Raw genomic sequence first — 22,316 nt, 5'->3', positions numbered from 1 at the left:
AGATGCCGATTCAGCATCTTAAGAAGAGAAAGGGAGTATTTTTGAAATTATGAAGATTCGGTCTGTCCTCTGTGAGCTTCATAACCCACACAACTTTAACACCAAACTCTTAAAGCTACCTTTTGGAAGTTTGATGAGATGCAATTGCCAAGAGATCAACTGTCTGACTAAAAACCAAGGCTACCTAAAGTCCTCATGAAGTGGAGACATCTCTTTTCTTTACAGAGGAGACTGATGGCATAGAGTGGAATCGCAGGAGGAAACAGAAGCAGGGATGTGGGAGAGGGACTCTCAACCCCAGAACCAGTTGGAAATTCATAGCAGATACTGCTGAGATCGTCAAAGTAATCCCACAGTGCCCTCAAAGAAGGAGGTGGGTCTGAAATTGAAGCTTGCTATAGTGGGTTGAATGGCAGCCCTAAAATATTTCCATGCCCCATTCCTGGGCACTTGTGATTGTGACTTTATGAGGAAGAAGGGTCTTTGCAGATGTCATTAAATTAAGGAGTTTGAGATGAAATCATCCTGGATTAGCCAGGGGGGCCCTGAACCCAATGACAAATGTCCTTATAAGAGGAAAAGGAGGGAGATCCAAGGCAGGCAGAGGAAGAGAAGGTACAGACACGGAGGAAACAACCAGTGAGGGTAGAGACAGCAGAGTGTTGCGGGCACAAGCCGACCTGGGGCCACCAGAAGCCAGGGGCAGGGAGTGGTGATAGTGGTAGTGGTGGTCAGAAGGGATCTTCCCTTGAGGCCTCAAAGTGAGCCAACACCTTGATTTCGGACTTTCTAGCCCCATGAGCTGTGAAAGAATATATTTTTCGTTGTTCTAAGCCACCCAGTTGGGTGGGAAGCGGATGCATCTGCCTTAATGTTCATTCCATGCCACAGACCATTTATTTGTTTATCTTACAATAAAGCTGCTCTTGGCCACCTTCGTCACTGATTATAATTCATCCTCTTTGTCAGGCTACCCTGGATCAGCCAGCTCTCGGACCTACCCTTGCCTCGCCTGCCCAGCCTCCTGTCTCTCTCAGTTTCCTGCAGAGCTGGGATCAACAGAAGGAGCACTGGATTGGGAGTCAGACTCAAATTCCAGCTCTGGCTCCTTTCCCACTTTCTGTGCTGCCTCAAAGGAGTCACTTGGACCAGGAAGCTGATGCTTAGAGAAGTTAGCGGTGCCTGCCCTCTGGCTCCACTCGCTGCCGTAGGATCAAAGAAAGGAAGGGAGTCCTGGCACCTGGCGCAGAGGAGATGATCCATAAGCTAGATTCTGAGCCAGACGTGGAGCCCACCTGTGAATTGTGTGCCAGGAAGCTCCCACTGCACTTCTGTGGCAAGAAGAAAAGCAGCAGGCCTGAGCCTGGCTGTGTGTCAGGTACCCCCCTCCCCACCACCTGTGGGCATCTGGGGTGCTAGAGCTGCTGCCTCTATGTCACTCTGGACACCTCCCCTGCCTCCAGCACCCACCTGGGAGACCCAAGCATCACCTGGTTACCCTGGGCTGTTGTTCCTTGGGCTCCCCCCAGCACCAGAAATCCACCCAGAAACCAGTCAGTCCTCCTTCTCCAGGCCACATCCCGCTTCCTGGAGAGGAGGTTAGGTAACTCCCCAAATATCACAGAGCTATAAAATGATGGGGCAGGACAAGGGCTTTACACTAGGTCTGCCTGACTGGGAAACTCATGCCTTGTCTCACACAATGACATTAGAAACAACAGTGCTACCTTTCCAACTGGCAGAATGTAGCCAATAAATAGATACCTAAAATTGATTTTAAAATTAGTACACCAAATTTTCTCAATATAAAAGTTTTTTTTTTGTGGGTGTGTTTTTCATGATAAATATTTCTTACAGCTTGGAGGTTGTAAGAAAAAATAGCAGAAAATAAAAAAAAAAAGTAGCATAGACTTTTTTTTTTTAATTTGTTATAGACATCAGGACCAGGATGGATTTTTTTTGCTGCATCAGATTCACATTAGAATATCCTAAACTGACCACATCACCCCACTTGGTGTTCCACAAAGAGATACCTTCTACCTTTCTGCACCGGGGTATGAAGCGATAGGTGGTATTTTGGGGTGCCCTTCTGGCATTCTCTGGTATCTCGTCACTGTCCAGGCCACAACCCCATGCTGCGCGACAAGGAGTGGCCTGCCCACAAAAAACGTTGGCGCTATGGGAAACATGCTCAGTGAACCCTAACACACACATCCTCTCCAGCTGGGCCCTGAAACTGGAAATGCCCTTCCCACGGGGGCATGTTAACACCCTTCCTTCCTCCACCAGGAGAGGGGAGATTGGGACCCACAGTGACGTCACAGTACTTACTGTCTGCTCATAGTTCTAGGCGCCCCGCAAATAAGAGGGATCTTCAATTCAGCCTGTGGAAACGAAAAGTAAACTCGTTACTGAGCCAGACACATCATGTTTTAATTCTGGTGAACACGCTACTGTCGTTTCTTGTTAAAATGGGATATAGGTGCCAGCTTAGGGGAAGTGACGGGAAGAGAATCAATCCAGGTAGATAATTGGTTTATTTCTGGAGTGGGGTGTGGGGGGGTACTTTCCCCTGACATGCTGTCCTCTTTCTGTCAGGATCCATCCTGTCTGCCCCGGGGAGCTGAGCACACACATCCTGAGCCTGGTTTTCCCTAGTGTGCAATTGTGTGCTTCCCTTGGGCACCCAGGACGCGTTAGCCCCTGCTCAGCGGGCTCTGCTCAGGGCACCCAGACACGTGCAAGAACGATGCCTCTCCTTTCCAAGCGTGATTCTCCCTTGAAATATTTATTGGAAGCTACATTTCTATAGCGCTTCGCATAGGACCAATATTTTATTTGCGGCTGGTGTTCACCCATATAGGAGAGATTATTAACTCTGTTTACCATATAAATTAGCCACAGAGACCCTGGGAGTATTCAGTAGGAGCCTTACACCAATGATTACATTTAATCTTACACAAAGGCCCCGGGGGAGTATGGAAGATGTTGCCCCCGGTATCAGTTGGGGTTCCATCAAGAAACAGCATGCTCAAATTAGTAATTTGAGAAGTTTAATAAAGAGATGGATTAAAAGGTATGAACAGGATATAGGGAATCCACAAAGGAAAGTGGAGGACCTGGGGGTGCTTTTACCATGCTTGGTCCTGGAGGTTGCCAGGGAATCCAGGGGTCACTGGGACCCAGACACGGGGCTAGTGAGAAGGGTACTGTGGCTTCTGCAGTATAAGAGACACACAGGGAGGGAACACACAGTTCCCTGTGGTGGATGTGCAGAAAACCCCGTCTCACGCTTCTCCTGGCCCGAATCTGCTGCTGTCTCCCACTGGCCAAACTCAACAGGAAGCCAAGGGTGAGTTTCTCTCCGTCAGCCTCCTGGGACTCCCAGCTGACCGTAGCAGAGTAGGGAGTGCACTTCAGTGTTAAGAAGATTGAGGTTCAGGGTAGTTAACTTATGTGCCCAAGATCGCTCATGTGCAAGAAAAGCCCAAATGCACAGAACTCAAAGATGCCATTTCCTGGCCAGCCACCATATTACACCCCCAGTGAGCTCTAGGCACTTCTAGATCATTCTGCCACTCATCTGTTGGCATTTATCCATCCATCTATCTGACTGCCATTTACTGAAAGCTGACTTTTGCAAATATTGTGCCCAATAAGACACAGCCTCTGTCCTCAAGGCATTCCTAAAACTCAGTACAATATAGATGCTGCCTCTCTCTGTGATGGCTGTTATCAAAGTGCTTTGTAAAAACAGATGCGTATAGAACTAAACAAATCCTCTATGTCTTGGAGGACAGGAGAGTCATCACAAAGGAGGTAGTACTTGAACTGAGTCTTCTAGACTAATTCTACATCTTCTTGGTTCAGAATTAGAGAAGGTGTGCCAGGCAAATGCAGTGCCATCTGCAGAGAAATGAAGATGTCAGAATAGGTAGTGTTCCCGAGAGGCTTTGCCCAGATCGGTGGGACCACGAGGGTCAGCAACTTGGATGTTGATAGTATATGGAAAAGAACTTGGGAAGATCCACTGGGTTTTGATCGTTAGGGACCATGCATGACAAAGGATGGGCTTTCGGCTTCAGCTATGTGATCCTGGACCAGGAAGGGCAATGAAAGTTGGTAAAAGCCAGACTAAGCTCCAGGTGCTCAGACGTCCTGTGTGTGACTTCACAGCTGCTCGCCTCACCGCCTCACCTTCTGCTTCTAGTGAGTGGTAACAGGGAAAGGGGAGGGAGCTGCTGGGCTCTCATCCGCTGACAATCCTCTCTGGATGTGGTGTAGACTATCTAGTGCTTGGCCTCTTTGAACATTGTCTCCTCATAGAGGTGGGGGAAAGGGCTTGAACCTTTATCCCTAGAACACAGTCCCGTACTGGACGTTGAAGAATGCTCCTCAGTCCCCATGCTGTCATTAACTGGCTGTGTGACCTTGTAGGAATAGGTGGCGTCTCCTCATTTATAAATGCTAATGCCCACATCTTTCTTTTATTGTGTTGTTCTAAGTATGAAATCAATTGATGCATCTGAAAATGTTTTGCAAACTATAAGATGTTATGGAAAGATGCTTAGGCAATTAGTTGTATAACAAAGTAAAGCCTGTAGGTTGCTTTAACATCCACCGTGTTATATTTGGCTATCTAGGGTTATGTTGACATTGATTTTCGGATATTAATATTCAGAGGAATTAAATTACTTGATTATGGTCACTCAGGACAGATTCGCACCCCCTTCCTCGCATTAGGGCCACCCACCATTTAAATGTGTTGCTTATACACTCACTTCATTTCTTCGAGTGCATCAGAGAGCAGTGTTGAGATGGAAAAAGGAAGACAATTTTTATGGAGGGTCCATTCTGTGCCTGGCTCCTGGCCAGCTTTAGGTACAGAGTGAAGGAATCACAGGGTGCAGGATGGTCCCCTGCAAGGCTTACTGCCTTGGATCTGAGGCCTGGGGAGGTGGCCAGGGAAGACACTGCTTTCCAGCCTCACTTGGCACTCACTGTCTTGAGCAATGCATTGAAATGTTCTGCCTCAGTTTTTCACCTGAGAAATGATCAGGTTGGTCCAAATAGGTCCTTTCTAGCTCAAAGATTCTGTAAAATAGTTCTTTTTTTTTTTTTAAAAAAAAAAAAACTATAGCTCTTCCATATTTGGTAACACAAATAGTCTTAAAAAAGTTGGATGTATGTAATTATGTTTCTCCCATTTTATTGTCTTCTCTAGTCAAGCTTCCTCCAGAGCAACATTGCAGAGGCTTTGCCAAAGCGCTCACATGAAGGACATCAGGAATGGACAGGGTAGGGACTGGGGAGGAACCCCTTAACTTTTGCCTTGTCCTTAAACCTTTGTGAATTATTTGATCTGTAACAGCTTGTATTATAAAATCTTAACAAGAGTTCAAAAAAGATATTACTAGCAGCTTTCAAGATATGTGAACAGCCTACTGTATAAAAAGAATTTTAAAATGTCATGAAAGGAGTCCAAACTTTCTAGCATTTAAAAAGCAAAATTTGGGGTCTTAGTGACCCACAACAAGCCATCCAAGTAATGGCATGATGTAATGGATGGCACTTTACTTATTTCTTTAAATTCTTTTTTTTAAGATTTTATTTATTTATTCCTGAGAGACACACACACACACACACACAGAGACAGAGACACAGGCAGAGGGAGAAGCAGGCTCCATGCAGGGAGCCTGACATGGAACTCAATCCTGGGACTCCAGGATCACACCCTGGGCCAAAGGTGGCGCTAAACCGCTGAGCCACCCAGCGATCCCTGGATGGCACTTTATGAGGCAAACAGCTCTTTGCTTTATTCAGAGCACCTAAGACCTGTCCCAGAATGCTCTAGTTCTATCTGATCTCAGTCACTTTGTAGAGGATGTCATGAGAATGAGATACGGCGAGTCAGACAGAAAGAATTTCATGTCCATAGGCTTCATGAAGGTGATATATTATAAAAAATGAGCATCTGTATGTGATGAACACCAAACACCTGTTAGGTGTCCCTGCCCCACCATGGTAACCCTGTATGGTCCATATTATCATTCTTGTTTTATACAAAACTAAACTGACATTCACAGAAGTTAAGTAACACACCCTACGTTGCATGTACAATAAGCTGGTGCTGCAAACCATTCCCCTTGGTGCTTTCTAGTTATATGTTGGGACAGCAATCTACCTGCTGTCAGCCTCAGTTTGCTTATCTATAAGGTGGGGGTAACCCAAGAGCTATGGTAGGGCTCTTGTGAGGATATCCATAGGATATCTGAGATATGGAAGGATAGTGATTGAGGCTAAGTTGAACTTTAAGATTAAATGTCCTACATGATTTTTAGGTTTTAGTCTTCAGAAATGAGAAGCACTTCCCTGCCGTTCATGACCACTGGTGGGGCAAACATGGGTTCTCACATCTGTCCGCCCTTCAGAATTACCTGGGGAGCTTTAACAAATATTGATTCCCTAGAAAGTTTGATCCGGTTGTTGTGGGGTGTAGTTCAGGTATTGATATTTTTAAAAATGCCCCAGGTATTTTGATGGCGATGGTGGCAGAAGGAAGTGGACATGAAAGCTTCCCTTCTGAGCTCTATCTGCCTGGTGCCATTCACTGGAATTTTCAGATTCCTGAGTGAAGTGTCACAGGAGCGCACTTCCACCTGCCTTGCTGTCCTGGGCTCATCCTAAATGGAAATTCAGTCACATCAGTGCTTATAAAGAATCCTCTACATGCTTAGAGTTATTTCTAAGTTAATTTTCAGTGAGATGTGTAAAGCAAATCCATCACGTCCAAACACTGATGCCATAGTTAACAGTGGGAAAGGCTTCTAATCTCACCAAGCAGCAATTCCTCTGTCAGGTCTTATCTATGGGCAATGAGTGAGTAAAACTCAGGCTCCCACATCTGTCCTTTGGGCTTGGATTTGTTCATGTGTTCTGTGAATGTTTATTGAGGTTCTACTATGCGGTGGGCACCATCCATCTAAATACGAGGAATTAGAGACCACAGAGCAAAGCCCTGCCTCACAACACTGGTTTGTTTTCTCCATGGTGCTGTAAGCGATTGTACAGAGTGAAATTAAATATGTATCTGTAAATAATAGAGGAACACACAGTGGTATTGGAATGCGGAGGAAGGCATGCCCAGAGGGGTTCAGACAGCTCCTACAGGGTCAGTGGAAGATTTCCTTACTCGTTCCTCTATTGCTCCTTATGAGTCACCCTGAGCCCTACTTAGGGCATAATAATGGAAATAAGGGGGAGACCCCTGCAGGCCATCAAGGGACTTCTGGAACTAGAGATTGTCCAAGATGAAAGAGCATCATTGGATGCTTGCTTTTCTTGCCTTACTCAGCAACCAGGAGAGGCTGCAAGGTGTAGCCAGGGAGAAAATCTCATGTGTTTGCACATTTATTTTTTATAGGAATTGGGGCATTTCTTTCAGTTTCTCTTCCTAGTTAGCCATAGAAACAAAGCCTAAGCATGGCTTTTGTGATCAAAGAGAAATGATCCTCAGGTGCCATCTGTCAGCCACAGCAGGGTCCTTGGTCCAAATGGCACTAATATGGCCAGGGCTGGCTCTGCGGTGGGATGCTGGCAGAAGCACATGAGGTTCTTGAGAAGAGACTACACTCTGCCTGCAGGGGCCCACAGTCAGGGAGGGGCCAGGCGGGAGATCCTGGGGCCGTGGGGAGTCCTCAGGGAGAGGCCACCTCTTTTCACGATGACTGTTTATTTCTCCAACAAGGAGAGATGTCAACTGTATTAAACGTTAGATGCCAGTGCAAATCTAATCCTAAATGCTAACCAACATGGGCACTATAATTGCCTGACTATGTACCAGGTTCCAAAGCCTCGACAAAAGAAACAATACACTTTTAATTAATTTTGACTTAGAAATCTGTGCTTTCATTTCACTGATAGAGTTCTCATGAGATTTACAGACACCTAAGGCTCTGAAGCTCTTTGGGATCCAAAATGAAGCCCAGTTTGAGAAACACTACTATACCCTCTGCTGCCTCCCATTAAAACTCAATCCACTGCTCTCAAGCATAAAGAAGACCCTATCAAAGAGAGGTGCACAGCATGGCTGGGATCCTGAGATTAGGGGTGGGGGTCCCTGCCCTAAGCATCCATTTTGGCCACATAACCCTACAATTTTGGAGGATCAGATGGTCCCAATTATTATATTCAATTAGCTTACTAAATACTGTGTGGGTTGAAATCATTTTTTAAAGAAGATAATGGATTTGATGGTTAAAACACATTAATATTTCAGAAAACTATTAAAATAAAGAAAGCAAGGTCCTATAGATAGGCGTTGGTTTAGAATTCCCAAAGAACACACATTAGATTTGTGCTTTAAAACCAGGATGGCTGCTTCTGAGCTTGAAACCGCCTGGGGTCTCAGTGAATATGTTAGGAAGGAGAGACTTGTTTTATAAATGGATTGGATTTGGGTGCGGATCTTAATCCAAAAATAATTAATACCCTTATGGTACCATAAGCAGTTTAAACAATTGGAAATATGTAAAGCAACAAATCACATTTCCTTGTTATCCTGGAGAACTCTTGTTTTCCATTGGGAATTCACCAGTGCTACCAAACAGAGCTTGCAAAGAGACATGTTATCATAAATATTTCTGCTGCATTTCACCTGAGCCCTGATCCGAAATTAATATTTTATGAAGGAAAAACAATGCTTTTACAGTGAAGAATAGTTTTTTTTTTTTACTCTCAAATATTTCTCACTCATTCTTTGAAGATAAGGCTTATAAACATGCTAGCCTCTTTATTTCAAAGGTTAAGAAACATCATGCTAGTTAAATGACAGTGTGCCTGAACAGACACAAGAAATGGAAGAAGCAAACTATGAACTGCTGAGGAGAATAGGAGAGACAGTCAAGAAGGTGCAATGTAGCTCTGCAGCTAAAACTGGGTCAAGGCTGGAGAGGAGGGTCCGAATTAGGGCTTAATGCTTTTTCTCATTAAACCACGAAAACAGGAAAAGAACCCAGCGTAAAGTGCATACAGTACACATCTGATTCTCTACATAGTCACATCCGACAGATTCCAAATGATGGATGTCACTTTGAGTTGAGGCGGGGAAAGAGGGGGGTACCGTGTGAGTATTTTGAGGCAGAGGGCCAGGGAGTGCACACGGGTGTCTGTGTGTGCACGCTTGCATATGCTTTTAGCAAACATATTGAAATATCTGACTTCTCAGATGCAGGTGTTTATTAATTTGGTCACAATTATATACGATTTTCTTCTGTTTTCACACAAAAAATGAGAAAATTACATCTTAGAGGTGCTCAGACTTAGAGGAAGCTGTATGCTGATTGGATTTCTATTTCTGTACCCTGGTCAGAGCAATCAGCTACATTTAATTAAGTATAACATTTAATTTTATTGGATTTCCAACAAATGGAGGCATTTGGAGTCAAATGGATTGTTATTATAGATTTTTTTTTCGAGGAACATGGGAGACTGCTTTCCTAGTTTTTCTGCTATTAAGTACAGGAATATTTAAAAAAAAAAGATTTTGCAACTGTCTTGGTAACAAGTTACTTCCCTTAAGTATCTCAAGACGAGGCGATGTGCACCTGCATCCATTTTTTTTTAAAATGATTTTGAAAACACCCTTAATGATATGATGCAATCTATAGATTTTGGAACATATCTCTCCTGGTGCATTTTATTTTCAAAAGACATCTCCTTTTCTCTTCTGCAGAAGGGATTTCCCTCCTTCTGTGGTAGGAATTTTCTCTTTCCTCTCTTTTTCCCCCCAATTTTGTAGTAAATAGTCTCTTGCTTTATCCTTTTTCTCACTCACTCATGCTGTTTCCTCACAACCATCTCTTCCTTCTGTCCTTTCCTTCATCTGTCTCCTTCTCCTCTTTCACCTCCTTCTCTCCTGTCCTTCCCTCTTCCTGCTCTCTTATCATTGAAGTGGTTTTATTGCTCAGATAAAACTAGACTGTAGCAAAAACAAAACGTAGATTATCGAGAGCCTGATCAGATGTTTCCATATTATTTTTTAAAGGTGTACTTATTTGCCTCAACCCATTTGAATTTGGCTCTCATAAATCATGGCAGGAGCACACTGATTAGGGCTGGTACTGCCAGGCCCTTATCTGTCTATCTATCCATCCATCTATCATCTATTTGTCATCATCTGCCATAATTTACAGGCCGGCCCTGGAGATAGGTCCAGTGACCCTACCTCCCTCACTAACATCCAAAGGCTGATGGTGAAAGTACTGTCATTCTTGAAATAGTCATTTATTAACCACCTGCTTAATAATGCTGGTCATTTTCAGAGGATCTGTTTCATAGTAAGGTGGGTCTTAAAGAAATTTGAGAGCATCTTTAAATCCAAAGATGGGGGATGAAAAGCCAGGTAATCTAATAGGCACTGGGCTGAGAGTAATGTAATCAACAACAACAATAATAATAATAACACTGTCTGCTGAATGCCAGAACCCTATGTAGGACACCCTGTTTACTTTAGATTTCATCCTACGGCAACAATCCAAATGACCCAGATTTTTCAATATCGAACAATTCTGTCATTTTGTTCAGCAAGAGTCCTCTTGAGCCAAATCTGTCTAGTGAACAAATGCACAGTATGGATTCAGATGAGGTCACTGCTTCCTTTGAAACTTCAAGTGCATTTAGAACTTAACCCCTGAATTGAGCTTCCTCCATATAATTAACTCTTTCATTGCCCCTCCTTTTATTCAGAATCACTCACTGGGCAAGATGGGAAGCAAGTCTTTAAGCCCAGGTATGGTGAACTATATAGAGCACTGTGCAACTTGACTCTGTTTCTCTAACTGGAAAAAAGGGGTTATAAACACTTACCCTCCTTTGATCATAGGATGGGTTTGAAGGCCAAGTGGGCTGATGGCAGTGAAAGTATCTTGTCAACTATAAACGGTTATGCAGTCTAGCTCAACAAGTAACTATTGACCAATTTCTAAATTTATCAGTACCGTGAAGGACAGTGAGGATTTGAAATTGGCAAGGAAACTACTCTAAAAGAACTTCTATGATTTTTAATTAAATATAAATAATTTCAGAGAATCTATACATTTGAGAAGTTGCAAGATATTACCAAAGCTTTGAAAGATGAATGATTAAAATAAATATGAAAATGATGAGATTAGCTTTCTGGAGATATCACCTTAAAATAGGACTTCTTTAGGTCAAAATTCTTAAAGAGAGAAAAGAGGCCAAAGAATCTAATAAAAGCTCGCCTGAATGTCAATTAATGGTGCTAAAAATGATAATATAGCCATTATCCTTTACTTTGCTCTTAATAATTTCCATGCACTATAGTGCATACGTAATTTTTATATACCACATCTCATTCCTCCCCACACATCCAGAAAGGTATTGCAATTCCATCTTATGAAGGATAACTTGGGATTCGAAGAGGTTAGATAACTTGCCTGAAATCATTCTACTAGGAAGTAGCAGTCTGAATCCAAACCCAGGTTATTTATTTCTCAAAAAGTGGGTGGAGCCGTGAAGTAGGAAGTGCTTGGGAACAGAAGTCGGAGTTTGGGATAGGGAAGTGTTCTAACAGGGAATGCCCATAGAGATGAAGCTCATCAGGAGATCCCTGGACAGGTCCTGGAGTAAGGGGGATGTGATCTATGGCCATCATAAGTAGTCATGGGGCAGACTGGCTCCTGGGTGCCTATCAAGACATCAGACCATCAATAGCTCAGTGAGTCGAGTGATTGTAATGACATAGCTCTGATTTTGTTTTCAGAAAACTACCTTCCAGCAATAATTTGGTGTCCTGCATAGATTGGTCTATTGGAAAGGAACTTACAACCCGAATACACTTTTAATACTTGAACCCTATCTATCACATAAGATAGATATATGGGTCAGAATGCCAGGATGAGATAACATCCCTGAATCCCATCAACTTTGAATGCCTTGGATGAAATCTGCAAAGCCAATGATTAAATATGGGTCCACAAGGATTCCACAAAGCCTTAACCCTCTCAGAGGTTAGGCCTGGGCCATTAGGCACCCCTCATATTTATCTCACACTAAGTTCTAAAGAAAACCCACCATAATGGAAGGCTGCGTCTTCGAACACATGGATATTGACTTTCCATGTCATGTTCAGATCTTTTGACTCCTCTTGGTTTAGATGGCAGGTAGCTATACACAGTGCCATTTCAGCACAGTAGACTTCTATTTTTCATGCTTAAATCTTTGGGAAATAATCTTTCAATTAGTATCGCCAATGAAATAAAATAACCAAGATCAAACACCAGTTTTACTATTTCTCATGGTCTATCTGAGAATCCTAAAATGCTTTGTTTAGTTTGAAGGAAAGTGATGCTATGAGCGTGACCCTGAACACGTTCAGGAGAAGAATGGATGAAGCATCTCACATGAAGTAGTAGCTTAGGATTCAGGTAGACCCAGGTCCCATTTCTGGCTTTCCCTGTTAATCACTGTATGAAATGGACAATGTAGGGAATCTCTCTGAACCTCAGCATTCTCTTGTAGAGAGGAAGAATAAATAAATCTACTAAAAATAGAGTAAACCATCATGATGATTCTTAAAGTATTCCATTCACAAAAGTAACAAAAGAAACAAAACCCACAAAGTATATTCCCACAATGATTTTTTCCCCACAATTCTGTTTTTTATGGTAATTTTTCTTTCTTAAGTTACTGATACTGAACTTATCTAAACAGACTTATTTCTTACACTTATTGATAATTCACAACATCACTGGACATTTTGTTTCAATCTGCAAAAATCTTAAACCTAATTTAGATTCCAGCAGTTACCTCTGTTTAATGATGTAACCCCTCTAAGTGCTGTATTTTTCTCACGCTAGAATGCGTAGGCATAGCCTGGAGGAACTGTCCAGACAGAACTCAGGTCTTGGTAGACCTTAGCAGTTGTCTGCAATGGTGCCTATAACTACTTTTTAAAAGTTATTATTGAAGTATAGTTGACATATGAATATAATGACTTTATGTAGTGGTGTTCATAAAAAGATACTTCTAGAGCAAGCTCTACTACTCACTGTGTGACCTTGGCAGCGACACTGCATAGAGGCCATTTGTCCATTTCCTGAATGTCATTTCTGTGTCAGACACTGTCTGTACATTTGCTTCTCATTTTCACACCTAAAGTATATTATTTTACCCAGCTTTGAGTTACACACACCAGCAACAGCTGACAGAAGCTCAGAGAGGCTAAGCCACTTACCCAAAGACACACGTCACAAGTCACATTCACATACAGTTTTGACTGACCTCAAAGCTCCTTCTCTATCTATTTCAACTTCTCTGAGTTTTAGTGGCAACATCTTTTAAATGACCCGATGTCATCCTGCCTACTTATTTATTTATTTTTTAATAAATTTATTTTTTATTGGTGTTCAATTTGCTAACATATAGAATAACACCCAGTGCTCATCCCATTAAGTGCCCCCCTCAGTGCCCGTCACCCAGTCACCCCCACCCCCCACCCACCTCCCCTTCTACTTATTTCACTCAGCATAATACCCTCCAGTTCCATCCACGTTGAAACAAATGGTGGGTATTTGTCGTTTCTAATATCCTGCCTACTTATTTAAGGCTACTTTAAGGTTATGCAACTGTGATATATTACTATTGTCTAGTGAGATGACTAAAATCAAATATTCACATATTTATATGTATTAATAAGTTCTATGGTGATTATGGGCATGTTTTAGGAATAAGGTTAGTGTTGATTTGGGGTGAGGAAAGTAATGATGAGTGAGTCAACATTTATTGAGTGCTTACTAAGTGTTAAATATATATCATATTTCATTTAATACAAATAGTTTATTATCGAAGCTAAATAGTTTGTCCGTGCAAGTGTTAAGTGATCTTGGTCCATTTTAAAGATGCAGGAATCGAGGATTGGAGGAGCTAAAGTAATATGTCTGATCCAAATGGCAGAGTTTGGATTCTGACCAACTTGTCAGATGTTAAATCCCACAGTCTTTCCAGGACAGCACCTGACTCATGGCAGAGTGAGCTAGAAATAGGGTCCCTTGATGCTAAGGCCAGCGCTGGCCAGATGGTACAGAAAAGTGTAATCTTTGGTTTTAGAATGGTCTTGCTCATGGAGTCATCTGAGAAGGCTCCTTGGAGAGAAGAAAGAGAAATATCACTATTAGATATTTCTAACACTACTCCAGGAACAGTTTCAAGATGAACCCTAGGAAGCTGCCAAAAAACACCATTCCTCTCAGTCAGCTCAGGAGCAATCAGGGTACTTTTGAATTCTCTTAAGACAGTAGTGGCTGGACAACCTTGAACATTTACTCGGACCACTCAAGTTCTTCTGTAAACCGAGGAGAATATTACCTAACTCTCAAGGTGGGGTGTGAGGATCAAGTGAGTTATTACACACAGACTGGCCAGCAAGAGACAGAGTTGTAAATGCCAGTTGCCTTTCCTCCTTCTCTGGGGCATATTTTATCTTAAGTTTCTCAGAGGCTTTCTGAAATTGTGTCATTTCTCTGGCAGACCTCCAATTGGCCTGACCTACTGCTGTCTTCCTGAGTTTTGAAATAACCATTCCCTATGGTTTGAGGGAGCCTCAGGGATCAACAGCATGGAGCAACATGATCGAGGGTCTACAATACAATAGAGATAAAGAGGATAATCAGATAAGTAACATTGGTACACAATAAAAAAGTCAGTATTGATAAATTATGGCCATGTCAATATCTTGTAAAGCAAACAGACCTTGATTACACTCTCTTTTCTGTCTCACTCATTTAGATTTTGTTTGTTTTCTCCAAGAAAAACCTGGCAGAGATGCCTCCTGGCATCTTGGAGGGCAAGCATTGTACCCACCTTCACTCTTACATTTGAGCTCCTCATCCTTGTGAGTGAGAGGATGGTCAGCATGATTCCAAAGTCACCCCAAACCAGAAAGGAAACGATTTCAATTTAGAATATTAAAAAATATATATCCACAGGGGCTTCAGGAGTTAACTTCTACTTTCAATGACCTATTTTGAAATGAGGCTGCCTTTCTAGGGGGCTGTCCTAATGAAGGTCAGCCAAGAAAGCCAGCAACCAGCCTGGCCTTTAGATTTTAGTAGCAAACAGTCAGGGGGTCCAAGCTCCAGGATGAGAAGATTGAAAACATCTAGTCTTTTAATTTTTAATGGGTAGGTATCTTGATTCTTTCTTCCAACAGAATGAAGGGATCTTTAAAAAGTGAGTTAAGGGAGCTGGCTTTCTTTATGCTGTTCAATGCTTTAAAGAAGGCCCAGCATTGGACATTATAAAAACCTTTTTTTGCTTGGTGTCAGCTCTTTCTTAATGATCATTCATGCCAGTGAGATGCCCACCCAGATGGACCTGGCCTACTTAGTTTACCTGAAGAGCATGGACGTGCACAAGGTCCCGTGCTGAGATGTTGGTCTTCTGCGAGGAGCCCCTGTGGCAGCATTGCAGAGAACTCCAGGAGCCAGTAATCCGTAAGACAGTGAATTATTCTCAATGCTAAACAGTGTCCTTTAGCAAAAAGCTCCTCCTAGGTCTGTTTTAGGCTTGGTTTCCTGTGAAATGTGACCACAGATTAGGGTGTAGGACCTGTGTGTGGGTAGGACTTCCTCTTCAGTTGAAGTGCAGTATGTGAAGCCATCGGAGGCTAAGGTCTTCCAACCCAAAAGAGTGTCCTTAAAGACACATGGAGTCCCTCAGTGGCCCTTCACAATTACTAGAATATGCTAAAACAGATTTCTGAGCAACATTCAAGCATAAAAGATGGATTTTGCTAGTCCTTTTCACATGTACACTGAAACTAATTAATTATCTATCCTATGACTTGATGTTACCAGTGGCATCCTGAGACCACAAGACACATGAACTACATCCCTCAGGTACAACAGAGGGAGCACGAGAAATGCCTGGCTCTTATTCCTGTTGTACTAATTGTTAGTTTTATGATCTTGGACAATTTGCCATTTCTCAACTAGCTTCCATGTTTATGATTGAGGGATAAAATTTTATATTTTAGAGCTGTTCCAAGAAATGAACAAAATAATGTACATGAAGACATGTACCAAGGTTTGGAGCACATGTTAGGTGCTCAGCATATTTAATTTCTCTCTGCCTTCCTTCTGGTTCATTTCAGCTGGAAGCAAGATCTTGCAAGTGCCTGGTGTAATCCGGCACTCGACACTTGACCTTCTGGTTTTATAGAAATTGACATTGAATTCTTTCTCTTTTTAAAAAAGATTTTATTTATTCATTCATGAGACACACACACACACACACACACACACACACACACACACAGAGGCAGAAACACAGGCAGAGGGAAAAGCAGGCTCCATGCAGGGAGCCCGACGTGAGACTCGATCCTGGGTCTCTAGGATCACGTCCTGGGCTAAAGGCGGCACTAAACCGCTTGAGCCACCCAGGCTGCCCAAATTGATGTTGAATTCTACAATAAATCCCAACATCATTTAAAATAAACTCAAAGGTAGAAGTGTGTCTCTTCTTGGGTATATAAATCGGGTTTTGACTTAATATATACCCCAAAGTAATGTTAAACTAAGCACTCATTAAATGTTAATTACGTGCCAAGAATGGTGTTAAGCACTTTGTAGGCATTATCCTACTAAATCTTACTGATAATAATGTGAGGAAAAGACATTTAAACCCCTTTTGTGATTGTGAAAACTGAAATTTAGGGAAATTCAAGTAATTTATTCACTTTATCAATTAGCTTCTGATGCACCAGGGGCTTAAAATAGTAGCCATTTTCTTGAGTTCACAATTGCATGGCTCATTTGGTCTGGGCCTGTGTTAGTTTCCTAGGGCTGCACAGCAAAGTTCTGCAAAGTGGGCAGCTAAAGCAACACAAATGCATTGCCTCCCAGTTCTGGAGACCAGAAGTCTGAATCAAGGTGTTGGCAGGATTCGTTCCTTCCAGGCCTCTGTTCCTTCCTTGTAGATGGTGGTCGTCATCTTCATGTTGAATTCTTCTTGTGCTTGTACATTTCCCTTTCTTATAAGGATACCAGTCACACAGAAGTAGAGTCCACCCTAATGATCTCATTTTTACTTGATTACCTTTTGAAGACCCTGTCTTCAGATAAGGTCACATTCTGAGGTGCTAGAGGTTAGGATTTTAACATACGAATTTGGTTGTGGGAGGCACAATTCAACCCATAGCAATACCTGATTATCTGGTCTTTGCTGGTTGGCTAGAAGGCAGCTGGAGAATGTGAGGTCCTTACATTGATTGTTTCTGTTGGTTAGCAGGAGGTCAGCCAGATGCCTCAGTTCTCCACTTGACTTGTTATCATCCAGCAGGTTAACTCAGGCTCAAATACGTGGTAGTTGCAGGGGTCTGGTGCAGCAGAGAGGGAAAGTCTCAAGGCTCAAATCTTTTCCAAGTCTCTGCTTGCATCCTGTTTATTATGGTCCCATTAGCCAAAGCAAATCCCATGGGCAAGTCCAGAATGAATGTGGGGGAAAATCACCCAAGGGGTAGGTACAGGGAAAGTAGTTACTGTGGCCTTCTTTGGGAAATAATCTAATACCCATGTTGGAATCTAGTTCGCAGCTGGACCACAATGGGAACTCAAACCCTGATGATATGAAAACCCCCTGCTTTTTACCAAAGAAGAATTGAATATAGTTTGGTATAGCAAGAATGTTGTTAATAGTGTAGATGGTATTCTACTCTGAGGGCTTGGGGAGGACTGACTCCCCTCAGGATGAGGTGATTTTAAAGGTCTTTAATGATGAGTTAGAATTTGTTGGACCAAAAGAGGGGAAGGGGGGCAGGGGAGAAGACATGAAGGAAAGAAGGCAGGAGAAAAAGAAGGAAGGAAGGGAGGGAGGGAGGAAGAATGGAAAGAGTTAGGGAAAGAAGCAGAAGGGGAAGAAGGGGGAGAAAAGGTCAAGGAGAATGTTCTGGGCCAAGGTGACTGTATATCTAAATGCCAGGGTGGAAGAGACAGCATATGTAGCTCACTGGAAGAAACTAAAAAAACAAAGGTGACTGAGAGGCAGAGACAACAAAGAGGGCATAGTGCAGAAGCAGCTAGAAAGACTGGCTGTGTTCTCTGAGTATGAGCCAGCTACCCACAAATTCCCATCCACATCTCCCTTTTTCTTGCTGTGCACCTTACATCCCCAGGGAGAGGACTAACTCACAGTCATCTTTGATTTGGATGATGATTTATTTTATGTTAATTGATTCATGAATTCTTATCTCCTGCCCACCACATTCTACACCCCACCTCCATAGTTTATTGGGTCCATGGATCCTGAGTCAACCTGGCGGATGTTGGGAAAATCCAGAGGAGTTTGGGTTTTAATGGCCAGATCAAAATTACTGATATGTGTCACTGAAAGTCTACCTGGCTTTGGGCCAAGGACTTGTCTCATATGCAAATTGGTGATGATAATATTTACCGTGAGGATTACATTGCTTGTCTCCTACAAAGTGTCTAGTGCTGTGCCTGGCATCTAATTGATATTCATCCCTTGTTTTTTTCTGGAGTGCTTTTGCAATGCCACTAATGCATTATAGAAGGCCACCAGAAACACTGCCTGATGGATAAGTGATCTACAACATCTGTGGACAAAGGATGCAGTGTATGGACTGAGCTGCCTATGGGTCTGAATGGGATATTTCTGTCAATACTTGACACAGTGAGTTTGTCTCTGTGGATTTCACTATCTGGTTAGTCCACTCAGGGTATGAAGACCTTGGGTAGATTGTATGGAAGAATCACAGGAAAAAAAAAAACAGATAAACACATACACACACAAAACACAAAGCAGGACTTTCAAGACCTAATCATGTTCAAGGACCACAGTTCCTAGGATGAAGGGAAAGAAAGGTTTTACTGGCTCTTGCAGGCCCCTGCTGGGAAGCAGAACTGCAAGACTGTCGGGCTTTGGAATTACTCTGGCTTTGTTCAAATCCCTCCCGGGTCCACTAATTGAATGACTTCCAGCAAGTTATCTAACTTAACTGATTCTTTCATTTCTCACCTTTACAAAGGAGTGTGACACTACTAACCTCATAGCATTTCCAGTACACAAAATGATAAATTTACTTCATAAATGAAGGTAGAAGAGAAAGTGTAACTACATGTCAACAACCTAGAGCCCATTCAAAGAGTTCTCTAAATATTTTTTCAACCTGAATTTAATGCACATAAGTAGGAACCAAAATTCATATCTATACTTAAAAATTATTGTCTTAAACAATTTTCATTTTTGAGTAATTTTAGACTTACAAGCAATTGCCAAAATCATATAGAGAGATCGTGTGGAGTACCTGTCACCCAGTTTTCCCTGGAGAAACTGATTTCTTATGAATAAACGTTCTATACAGAAGCATTCACTTTTCTCTAAAGCTGAGGCAAAGTATTGGAGAGGGGGGAAAAAAGGTGATAAAGCCTGGCCTAATCACTTTCCTGCTGTTCTTGCTCTCTCGTTGGTTTTCTTTTGAAAAATTTTTTAACAAAATAACTTCAGATGATTAAAAAAAATTGCTGGTCCTGGGTCAGCATCCTAATACTGAGTGATCTTTTGTCCTCCTTTAGGTGCCAAGTTCAGGCTTCTGTCACATAGCTGGTCTTGAGATGGTGTCAAGGCCTGGGTTTGACTCTGCAACTTGCAAATACATCTATAAACCCCAAAGCACAAGAGAGACTGCTCAACACCATCATGATAGGTGTGTTTGTTTTATAAATTCCGAGTTGAGGGTACTGTCTCCTATAATGGACCAAAATCCATGTACTCTTTATGAATTATACGAGAGCTCTTATGAGAATCCAGGTTAATTGGCACAAGCATTTCTGACTTTTTTATAGTTTAGCACCTATTTATGTCCAGGCCTCAGGCAGTTTGACTCCAGGCCCCGAAGAGGGGTTCACCTCATGCTAATTGCCTTTCATCTTATATCCTATCTGCTCTAGGAAGCACATTGTAAGCCTCTCTCCATTAGCTGTGTTCCGTCTCGCACATTGCATGAGCACTCTGCAAAGGGGAATCTTGGCGTGAATGTGAGTTGAGTTCCGTGCTGTTTCAGATATGCTCAATGTCAACCGAGTCTATGGCTGCAGTTGGGCAATTTTCATGACTGCTGAGAAATAGCTTCCAAGGGAAAACCTCAACATATAAACATAGTTGATACTCAAACTCATCTGGTGTCTGGGAAGTTCTAGCAGGTGAGGTTGTTCCCACAGTAGTCCGTTCTTTCCAGAAATCACCTTTAAGCATCCCCCGCTCCCTGGCCTGACCACCCTAACACATCCTACATGAAGGCAAACCCCAAAATAGGCAGAACCAGGGCTTAGTGTAAAAGCTCACGGGTCAGATCTCAAGGGCCGTTGTGAACATAACAAGGTTTCTGACCTTTGGATTTATTTTCTAGCCAAATTTCTTTGGAAATCATAGGGTGGAAGTGATAAGTACATGCAGAAAGAAAGAACTTTTCCCTTAAATCTCTGTTCAGGTTCCTTGGTCTCCTTTAATTCTTTATTCACAGAAATGCTACATGGTTTATCAATTAATGAAGATTCATTAAATACGAATCAATGCTTAATTCACGCTACTTTTCCCCTGGAAGAGCCTCATGGGGCTAACATTAAGTAAGACATTGTTCTAGGCACTTCACATAAATGCATGATTTAATTATCACAATAATGCCTCCATATTGGCAGAATTATTACTATTACCCATATGATAGAGCAGAGTCTCAACATCACCACCCTCAGAATCATCTGTCCCCACTGCCTTTACAGGCTTCCTCACAGCTTTGGCATCATGAAGACTCCAGAACACTAGTGTCTTGCCAAGGCTATGGAAACAAGTACTTGCAGAGGCTAGTGTACCTGGTGAAATGCCAGGGAGAAGGAAATATGTAAAAGAAAGTGCACCTCAATGACGGAATGATACAGGATAACAGAACAGAGAGTGGCCTGGGACATATGGGGTAGAGTTGCTTCATATAAGGCAGTGTGAGGTCGAGTCTCTGCAGGGATGACATTTACTCTGAGGTCTGAGTGAGGAAAAGGATCCAGCCAGATGCAGGTCTGGAAGGAAGGGATTTCTGAATGGAGGCAACCCTGTAAGAGATTGTTGAGGAAGAGATGAGCTTTGGGGGATGAACTTCATATGTCATTAAATCATAAATTCCTTGAAGGTGGCTGTAGTTGCTTCTCATCTTGGAGTCCTTTGCAGTATCAAAATCCTACTGTGTCATCCAGAAATTCAGTGAAAGGAATTGGCTGTAAACTACACCTCTCATTTTCAAATGAGGAAGGGGAGGAACCTGACTGACCACCGAGGTGAGTCAGGAGAAGAACAAAGACAGTGATACAAGTTCCAGCTTCTCAGCTGAATCTTTTTCCAGTCTTGCACAACTATGTCTGCTGATTCTACATTTAAATGGCAGCCACAGTTAGCCATTTATCTTGAGCAGAGCCTTGTTTAGACAAATCTGGTGAGGAGTATGACATCATCCACACACACGCAAATCTGCTATGGGTTGTTTGCCAAACACTTTTGCCGGAGGTTAAAACACTGTGGTATTTTTAAACCATGCGGGCAAAATCACTCCCTCTCCATGCAGGGGCTGAATCGTTGCCAGGGTTGCTAAATTGGCAGGGCAAAGGGCCCTATGCCATCTGTCCTCACATTGGTTGAATTTAGGTCTTGAAGCGAGAATCGGATTAAGAAAAAGCAAACAGCACTAACTGCACGGAGGAACCCTTGATAGGTTTCACTTAGCATGTGGGATGAACTATCCCGAGGGGAGACAGTGGGGCAAGGCAGGACTTAGAATAGAAGAGAGGAAGGAGGTGAAACTTAACACCAAAAATGGAGTTGGACCTTTGGCTTTTAAGTAGAGACAGGGCTTTTAGCCTCTCATTCTCTCTCTCTCTGCCTTTTTCCTTTTTACATTTTCTCTTTTCTAGAAGGAAGGAGAAGGAAGCTAAAATTGCTTTTCTGTCTTTAAGGCAAATAGGGAACAACCATAGCTGGTGTAAGTAAAGTAGCTATAATTTTTAGATTATTACCCTTTTAAAACATTATTGATTTAGTTTAGAGAGAGCAAGAGAGAGAAGGGGGAGGGGCAGAGGAGAGAATCCTCAAGCTGACACCCTGCAGGACTCGATCCCAGGACCCTGAGATCATGACCTGAGCCAAAATCAAGAGTCAGATACTTAGCTGACGGAGTCACCCAGGTGCCCCACTTTTCCTGAACTTTTTCTTCATTTGCATCTTAGTCTATAACACACCTA

At 42.5% G+C, this 22,316-nt stretch overlaps 1 protein-coding gene and 1 long non-coding RNA gene across 8 annotated transcripts in view; one reads left to right on the top strand and one right to left on the bottom strand.

Moving 5' to 3' along the window:
- CLNK (cytokine dependent hematopoietic cell linker) overlaps positions 1-22,316 on the bottom strand; it is a 203,116-nt gene that overhangs the window by 139,121 nt on the left and 41,679 nt on the right. For 2 of the 3 annotated variants that reach the window (XM_072806178.1, XM_072806201.1), the window contains exon 2: positions 2,332-2,384. In XM_072806178.1, coding sequence (XP_072662279.1) covers positions 2,332-2,384 — 53 coding nt within the window. Of the gene's footprint in view, positions 1-2,331; positions 2,385-15,411; positions 15,612-22,316 lie in introns of those variants that run through there. The other variant, XM_072806193.1, reaches the window with a different exon arrangement.
- LOC140621182 (uncharacterized) overlaps positions 1-22,316 on the top strand; it is a 51,556-nt gene that overhangs the window by 17,942 nt on the left and 11,298 nt on the right. For 4 of the 5 annotated variants that reach the window (XR_012020936.1, XR_012020934.1, XR_012020933.1 and 1 more), the window contains exons 2-7: positions 226-373; positions 970-2,523; positions 5,225-5,298; positions 14,548-15,512; positions 18,557-18,708; positions 19,611-19,741. This is a non-coding gene — a long non-coding RNA (uncharacterized lncRNA). Of the gene's footprint in view, positions 1-225; positions 374-969; positions 2,524-4,056; positions 4,210-5,224; positions 5,299-14,547; positions 15,513-18,556; positions 18,709-19,610; positions 19,742-22,316 lie in introns of those variants that run through there. The other variant, XR_012020935.1, reaches the window with a different exon arrangement.

This window comes from Canis lupus, chromosome 2 (assembly GCF_048164855.1).
Source record: "Canis lupus baileyi chromosome 2, mCanLup2.hap1, whole genome shotgun sequence".
Taxonomy (NCBI): domain Eukaryota; kingdom Metazoa; phylum Chordata; class Mammalia; order Carnivora; family Canidae; genus Canis; species Canis lupus.
Note: the sequence above shows the minus strand (reverse complement) of the source record. Positions and strands in the feature narration are given on the sequence as shown.